Consider the following 9015-nt stretch of genomic DNA (forward strand, 5'->3'; position numbering starts at 1 on the left):
GAGGCATAAAACAGCGCATTATTCCAAATTTCAGCGAAATCGGATAAAAACTAAAGCTTTTATGGCCTTCAGACCCTCTATAGGGAGATCGGTCTATATGGCGGCTATACCAAAATATAGTCCGATCTGAACCATATTTAGATCGGATGTTAAGAGGCATAAAACAGCGCATTATTCCAAATTTCAGCGAAATTGGATAAAAAATAAAGCTTTTATGGCCATCAGACCCTTTATCGGGAGATCGGTCTATATGAAAGCTATATCTTAATATGGACCGATCTGTACCATATTTAGATCGGATGTTGAGAGTCATAAAACAGCGCAATTATTCCAAATTTCAGCGAAATCAAATAAAAAACAAATAAAAGCGGGCCGAATCTTATATACCCTCCACCATGGATCGCATTTGTCGAGTCCTTTTCCCGGCATCTCTTCTTAGGCAAAAAAGGATATAAGAAAAGAGTTGCTCTGCTATTAAAACGATATCAAGAAATGGTCCGGTTCGGACCACAATTAAATTATATGTTGGAGACCTGTGTAAAATTTCAGCCAATTCGTATAAGAATTGCGCCCATTGGGGCTCACGAAGTAAAATAGAGAGAACGATTTATATGGAATCTGTATCGGGCTATAGACCGATTTAGACCATAATAAACACGTTTGTTGATGGTCATGAGAGGATCCGTCGTACAAAATTTCAGGCATATCGGATAATAATTGCGACCTTTAGGGGTCAAGAAGTCAAGATCCCAGATCGATTTATATGGCAGCTATATCAGGTTATGAACCGATTTGAAACTTATTTGACACAGCTGTTGAAAGTAAAAATAAAATACGTCATGCAAAATTTCATTTTAATCGGATAAGAATTGTGCCCTCTAGCGGCTCAAGAAGTCAAGACCCAAGATCTGTTTATATGGCAGCTATATCAGGTTATGGGCCGATTCGAATCATACTTGGCACACTTGTTGGGTATCATAACAAAACACGTCGTGCGAAATTCCATTCCAATCAGATAAGAATTGTGCCCTCTAGAGGCTCAAGAAGTCAAGACCCAAGATCTGTTTATATGGCAGCTATATCAGGTTATGGGCCGATTCGAATCATACTTGGCACACTTGTTGGGTATCATAACAAAACACGTCGTGCGAAATTCCATTCCAATCAGATAAGAATTGCGCCCTCTAGAGGCTCAAGAAGTCAAGACCCAAGATCGGTTTATATGGCAGCTATATCAGGTTATAGACCGATTTGAACCATACTTGGCACAGTTGTTGGATATAATAACAAAACACGTCGTGCAAAATTTCATTTCAATCGGATAGGAATTGCGCACTCTAGAGGCTCAAGAAGTCAAGACCCAAGACCGGTTTATATGGCAGCTATATCAGGTTATGGACCGATTTGAACCATACTTGCCACAGTTGTTGGATATCATAGCAGAACACGTCGCGCAAAATTGCATTCTGATCGGGTAAGAATTGCGCACGCTAGAGGCTCAAGAAGTCAAGACCCAAGATCGGTTTATATGGCAGCTATATCAAAACATGGAGCGATATGGCCCATTTACAATACCAAACAACCTACACTAATAGGGAGTATTTGTGCAAAATTTCAAGCGGCTAGCTTTACTCCTTCGGAAGTTAGCGTGCTTTCGACAGACAGACGGACGGACGGACGGACGAACAGACGGACGGACATGGCTAGATCAACATAAAATGTCGCGACGATCAAGAATATATATACTTTATGGGGTCTCAGACGAATATTTCGAGTAGTTACAAACAGAATGACGAGATTAGTATACCCCCATCTTATGGTGGAGGGTATAATAATGTTTTTATGGCCTTAAGACCCTTTATCGGGAGATCGGTCTATATGGCAGCTATATCTAAATATGGTCCGATCTGAACCATATTTAGGTCAGATGTTGAGAGGCATAAAACAGCGCATTATTCCAAATTTCAGCGAAATTGGATAAAAATTAAAGCTTTTATGGCCATCAGACCCTTTGTCTGGAGATCGGTCTATATAGCTTGATATAGCCCCCATATAGACCGAACCGCCGATTTAGGGGGACAGTGAGTTGTGGTAGGTCCTTCGACATCTTTCTTTAATTTGGCATAGATCGGTCCAGGTTTGGATATAGCTGCCATATAGACCGAACAGCCGATTTAGGGTCTTAGGCCCATAAAAGCCAAAATTATTATTAGATTTCGCTGAAATTTGGGACAATGAGTTGTGTTAGATCCTTTGACATCCTTCTTCAATTTGGTCCAGATCGGTTCAGATTTGAATATAGCTGCCATATAGACCGATCCTCAGATTTAAGGTTTTGGGCCCATAAAAAGCGCACTTACTGTTCGATGTCGCTGAAATTTGGGTCAGTGAGTTGTGTTAGGCCCTTCGACATCCTTCTTCAATTTGACTCCGATCGGTTCAGATTTGAATATAGCTGCCATATAGACCGTTCTCTCGATTTAAGGTTTTGGATCCATAAAAGGCGCATTTATTGCCCGATGTCGCCGAAATTTGGGACAGTGAGTTGTGTTAGGCCTTTTGACATCCTTCTTCAATTTGGTCCAGATCGGTCCAGATTTGGATATAGCTGCCATATAGACCGATCTCTCGATTTAAGGTCTTGGGCCCATAAAACGCGCATTTATTGTCCTATGTCGCCGAAATTTGGGACAGTGAGTTGTGTTAGGCCCTTTGACATCCTTCTTCAACTTGACCAAGATCGGTTCAGATTTGAATATAGCTGCCATATAGACCGATCTCTCGATTTAAGGTTTTGGGCCCATAAAAGGCGCATTTATTGTCTGATGTCGCCGAAATTTGGGACAGTGAGTCGTATAAGGGCCTTCGACATCCTTCTTCATTTTGATCTAGAACGGTCCAGATTTTGATATAGCTGCCATATAGACCGATCCGCCGATTTAGGGTCTTAGGTCCATAAAAGCCACATTTATTATCCGATTTTGCTGAAATTTGAGACATTGAGTTAAGTTCAGCCTCTCGACATACTTCTGCAATATGGCACAGACTAGAAAAATTTCTCATGAACATTCTATTAAGGAACATTGAATACTTCTCTCTTACGGCTAACTACCGACTTTTTGATTCGTTATTAGGAGTGTCGTTGCAAAATGTGAGCTGTATAGCTTCATTCGTTTAAGTTTTATCGTGATTTTGATTGAAGCCAGACCGACGGGCAACGACTAGACCGTCTCTATGGGTCAGGGCGGCCTAGATATCTTTTATACTAAACTGGCATATCGATATTGAGAATTTTTTTCAATAACAGTATGACGAGGTTAGAATGCTCTTTAAAGCTGACAAAAATCACCATCTAATCAAATCTAATATCCTTTCAAATGTAGAGGAAGACTTAGAAGTCCGCCTTTAGCAAACGTTTTCATCCTTGTTCCCCTTTTACTCTCAAGTAATTGCTCTACTCAAGTTTTATGTCTGTAAAAAAAAACAAGTTTTTTTGGTGTGGGTGCTTAAAGGACGAGATCCTATTTACATCCCTTTGCTGTTTCGTTTCCTGAACTAGTTTTGGTCATTTTGATTTTTTTTGGGTTTTCTAGATAATGTCCCTTAACTTATTGCTATAACTTTGCATAGAAATGCATTTAGCTAAAATATGTGCATTTTATATTAATGTCTAATGTCTTCATTTGTGTGCCTCTTCCATTTTTTTTGTTTGCAGGCAAAAATGATTGAAAGCGGACATCCTTGGATGGCTGGGGCCACAACGTCTTCAGTAACAGGTAAGTTAAACACAGTCAAACTCGAAGCTAAGAGTTGTCTATTTGGCGGTGAGTGGGGGAGCCGGCAAAGGATTTGCATGCAAATGGATTATTGTAATCATTTGTTGTGTCTTATGGCCAGCCACAAAAACGGCAAAAAGAAAATTCTCTGGCGGTATAGCCTTTGAGGGACTTGCTTTTATTTGTATTCCTCAACGAATGGTATGGTAACAAATGTTTCCTATTTCCGTTTCTTCTTCTTTTTCGGTACCTTTGCTTTGAAATGGATGGCCTTAGCAGACAGTTATCAGTATCAATTGCAGTCCATGTGGCAAAAATGTTGGAATACTAATCAGCAAAACCTTGTGCAACAATTGAGATTTCGTGAGCGCGGCCCATTAAAATCCTGGCGTCCGGAGGCCATGGCCGAGGCCATATTCAGTGTCCTCAAAGAGGGACTGTCATTGTCACAGGCCGCCCGCAAATATGACATACCCTATCCCACATTTGTCCTGTATGCCAATCGGGTGCACAACATGTTGGGACCCTCTTTGGATGGTGGCACAGATCCCAGACCCAAGGCTCGCGGTCGACCGCAGCGTATTTTGTTGGGCATGTGGCCCGAGGATTTGATACGTTCCGTCATCAAGGCTGTGGTGTTTAGGGATTATCGTGAGATCAAGGATGAGATGGGTGGTCTGCCGTTTGCCAATGGACAAGCTCATGCGGTAAGTGAACACGGTTTTTTAATTCTTGTGATAGTTTTAAGATTAAACAGGCAAAAGCGTGCCAAGTTTGGCCGGGCCGAGACCTATAAACCCTCCACCATAGATGGCATTTGTCGTGTTCTTTTCCCGATAACTCTTTTTGGGCAAAAAAAAAAAATGATAAAAGAAAAGAATTGCCTTAAAATTGGGGCTACATCCGATTCGGCCATCGTTGAATTGAATATTGGAGACCATAGCAGAAGTCATTGGGTAAAATTTCAGACAATACGAGTAAGACCTGCGCCCTCTAGAGGCTCGAGAAGTAAAATAGAGAGATCGGTTGATATGGGAGCTGTATCAAGCTACAGACCAATGGAGGCCATATTTAACAAATATGTTAAAGTTCATGGGAGAAGCTGTTGTAGAAAATTTCAGCCAAATCGAATAATAATTACGCCCTCTGGAGGCTCAAGAAGTCAAGATCCCAGATCGGTTTATATGGCAGCTATATCAGGTTATGAAGCGAATTCAACCATATTTGGCACCGTTGTTGTAAGTCATAACAAAACACGTCATGCAAAATTTCAGCCAAATGGGATATGAATTGCGCCCTCTAGAGGCTCTAGAAGTCAAGACCCAGATCGGTTTATATGGCAGCTATATCAGGTTATGGGCTGATTAGAATCGTACCTGGCACAGGTGTTGGAATTCATGACGAAACACGTCGTGCAAAATTTCAGCCAAATTGGATAAGAATCGCGCCCTCTAGAGGCTCAAAAAGTCAAGACCCCAGATCGGTTTATATGACAGCTATATCAGATTATGGACCAATTTAAACCATACTTAGCACAGTTATTGGAAGTCATAATTCAACACGTCGTGTGAAATTGCAGCAAAATCAGATATGAATTGCGCCCTCTAGAGGCTCAAGAAGTAAACTAGGGAGATCGGTTTATATGGGAGCTGTTTCAGGCTAAAGACCTAATCGGACCATATCTGACTCATCCGTTGGAAGTTATGAAAAAAGCCGTTTTTCAAAATTTCAGCCAAATTGGATAATAATAACGCCCTCTAGAGGCTCAAAAAGTCAAGACCCCAGATCGGTTTATATGACAGCTATATCAGATTATGGACCAATTTAAACCATACTTAGCACAGTTATTGGAAGTCATAATTCAAGTCGTGCGAACTTTCAGCCAAATCGGATAAGAATTGCGCCCTCTAGAGGCTCAAGAAGTCAAGACCCCAGATCAGTTTATATAGCAGCCATATCAGGTTATGGACCGATTAGAATCGTACCTGGCACAGGTGTTGGAATTCATGACTAAACACGTCGTGCAAAATTTCCGCCAAATCGGATAGGAATTGCGCCCTCTAGAGGCTCAAAAAGTCAAGACCCCAGATCGGTTTATATGACAGCTATATCAGGTTATGGACCGATTTCAATTATGCTCAACCCAATTGTTGGAAGTAATAATAAAACTCCTAATGAAAATTTCAGCTAAAGGTCGGATGGGATTGTAAATGAACCATATCGGTCCATGTTTTGATATAGGTGTCATATAAACCGATTTGGGGTCTTGACTTCTTCAGCCTCTAGAGGACGCAATTATTATCCGATTTGGCTGAAATTTCGCGTAAAGTGTTTTGTTATGACTTGCAACACCTATGCCAAATATGGTTCAATTCAGTCCGTAACCTGATATAGCTGCCATATAAACTGATTTGGGGTCTTGACTTCTTCAGCCTCTGGAGGGCGCAATTCTCTTCCGATTTCATTGAAATTTTGCATAAGGTGTTTCGTCATGACTTTCAACACCTGTGACAAGTATGATTCGAAACGGTCCATAACTTGATATAGCTGCCATATAAACCGATCTGGGGTCTTGACTTCTTGAGTCTCTAGAGGACGCAATTATCATCCGATTTGGCTGAAATTTCGCGTAAAGTGTTTTGTTATGACTTGAAACACCTATGCCAAATATGGTTCAATTCAGTCCATAACCTGATATAGCTGCCATATAAATCGATTTGGGGTCTTGACTTCTTGAGCCTGTAGAGGGCGCAATTCCTGTGCGATTTGGTTGAAATTTTGCATGAGGTGTTTCGTCATGACTTCCAACACCTGTGCCAAGTATGGTTCGAAACGGTCCATAACCTGATATAGCTGTCATATAAACCGATCTGGGGTCTGGACTTCTTGAGCCTCTAGAGGGCCCAATTCTTATCCGATTTGGCTGAAATTTTGCATGAGGTGTTTTTTTGTGATTTTTAACATCTGTGCTAAGTATGATTCAAATCGGTTCATAACCTGATATAGCTGTCATCTAAACCGATCTGGGGTCTTGAGCCTCTAGAGGGTGCATTTCGTATCCGATTTCACCTGCATGTTGGTGGGTATATAAGATTTGGGCCGGCCCAACTTGGCACGCTTTTACTTGTTTTACTTCTCTCCCCTAAATAAATATTTACCCCCCCCCTTTCTCTCTCCCCTCTCTTTTTAGGCTGCCATGTTTGGTGCTTCCTCGGCTTCGAGTGCTACTTCAGCCGCCAATGGCTATCATAGTGCCGCCAAATTGGCAGCACAATCGGCAGCCATTGGCCATCAGGAATCAGCCAGTCCCCTCTCATCGATGACGGAAAATTTACGCCGACAAATTATGTCGCAACAACAACAATCGCCCCTTAATCAATCCATGAATATCTACAAAGCGCCAGCCTATGTTCAACGTTCCGAAATTGAGGATCCCCTGACAGCGGTGGCCAATAAACAGCACACTGCGGCCACAACCTCAGCGGCAAGTGGAGATCGTCGCAGCGCTGAGAATTTACCCGATTTAAGTGCTTTAGGTCTAATGGGTTTGCCCGGTCTCAATGTTATACCCACTGGGGGAGGGGCCGGGTCAGCAGGGGCCGGCGTCAGCTCCAGAAGTAATAATCACCTGCATTCGAATGCGGCGGCCGCCTTCAGTCGTGATCTCGAGCGTGAAAGAGAGCGGGAACGTAATCGTGAACGTGATCGTGAGCACAGAGAGCGTGAGAGGGAGAGAGATAGGGAGCGTGAAAGAGCGGAAAGAGAAAGAGAGCGTGAACTGAAGGATGCCATGCAAGCCAGACAATATGGCAATCAGTCACGTGGCTCGGCGGGCGTTTCTTCGGACTTGCAAAAGCCCAGCGGCACCTCTTCCCCCTATGCCCATGCGCACATGAAGAACAAGGACCACCTAACCAATTACGCTTACAACAAACGCTTCCTGGACAATTTGCCGCCGGGCATAGATTTCGAGGCCATTGCCAATGGTCTGCTGCAGAAGACGGCGGCCAACAAAAGTCCCCGCTTTGAGGATTTCTTTCCGGGACCCGACATGAGTGAGCTAATAGCCAATGCTGAGGCCGCCGCTGCCAGTGCCCCATTTCCTGCCCAACGTGAGTACAATTTAATGAAAATCAAGCTGGAACATCAGGCCACCGAGGTGCAGCATGAAGATTGAGGTGTGGCCAACGAAGGCCAATATTAAAGGGATTTTTGGGCACAAAAATCTCGGGCTCATTGAATCCGCACGAGTGTTATTTTGTGTAATTTTTTTTTAGAAAACCTTATTTTTTTTTTTTTGGAAATGATCACAATGACTGCTATTTATAAAGAGATACATACCTATATACAAAAAAAAAAATATACATACACACATACATACAACATGCTTACCAGGAGGGCATAAACATATACCCAACGTTATTAGTTTAAGCTCAGCTAATTATATATTTTAAATAAATATACTATAACACATATATTTAGAGAGAGAGAGAGAGAGAGAGAGAGAGAGGAAGAGATGTAGTTTCCAAAGTCCCATCACAATCCTAGACCCCAAGTCTTGCCCTCACCACCTATTATGACCCTACTGCATTGTGTAAATACCGATTTATTAGACACTGTCTGTCCGTCTGTCTGTCCGTCTGTCTTACATCCAAACAAGTATCTCGATTTTTTTTTTTTAATTTTTTCCCATTAATTTCAACACCTGATTTGTTTTACACTCATTGGCCTGACTTTTATGCATTATAATTATTTTTCTTTAATTAAATTCGGTTTGTATATCATTAAGGCTTTGATTTCCATTTCGATTTAATTCCATATGAACTATGAGTTGGTATTGAAGCTGCTAAAGTCTGAAAAGGCAAGGTAATTGAAATTGATTTGTTTTTTATTTAAAAAAAAAAAATTTCAAATAAAATTATTGGCATGAAAATATTAATCTTTGCAATGAAATGGAAAAAAATTACATTAATTTTTTATGTTAAATAAAAAAAAATATTAAAATTTATATAAGAGTTTTTTTTTTCATGAAACTGAATATCAATTTTTAGGAAAAAAACAGCTCAAAATAAACGATGGCAAAAAAGTAATAACGCACAGTGGGATAGAACCGAAAAAAAAACTTGTAAAAAACAAGTAAAAGCGTGCCAAGTTCTTGGGAACCCACCACCAATCATGGGAACCCACCAAAATTGGTGGTGGGAACCCACCAAGATTGGTGGTGGGAACCCACCAAGAT

At 41.4% G+C, this 9015-nt stretch overlaps 1 protein-coding gene across 2 annotated transcripts in view; it reads left to right on the forward strand.

The window, feature by feature from the left end:
* LOC106094084 (protein bric-a-brac 2) overlaps positions 1 to 8723 on the forward strand; it is a 146215-nt gene extending 137492 nt beyond the window's left edge. The window contains exons 3-5 of one of the 2 annotated variants that reach the window (XM_059370837.1): positions 3716 to 3776; positions 4053 to 4483; positions 6967 to 8723. In XM_059370837.1, coding sequence (XP_059226820.1) covers positions 3716 to 3776; positions 4053 to 4483; positions 6967 to 7953 — 1479 coding nt within the window. In that variant the 3' untranslated portion in view covers positions 7954 to 8723. The remainder of the gene's footprint in view (positions 1 to 3715; positions 3777 to 4052; positions 4484 to 6966) is intronic. The other variant, XM_059370846.1, reaches the window with a different exon arrangement.
* The last annotated feature ends 292 nt before the right edge of the window (positions 8724 to 9015 follow it).

Source organism: Stomoxys calcitrans, chromosome 1 (genome assembly GCF_963082655.1).
Source record: "Stomoxys calcitrans chromosome 1, idStoCalc2.1, whole genome shotgun sequence".
NCBI classification, from domain to species: Eukaryota; Metazoa; Arthropoda; class Insecta; order Diptera; family Muscidae; genus Stomoxys; species Stomoxys calcitrans.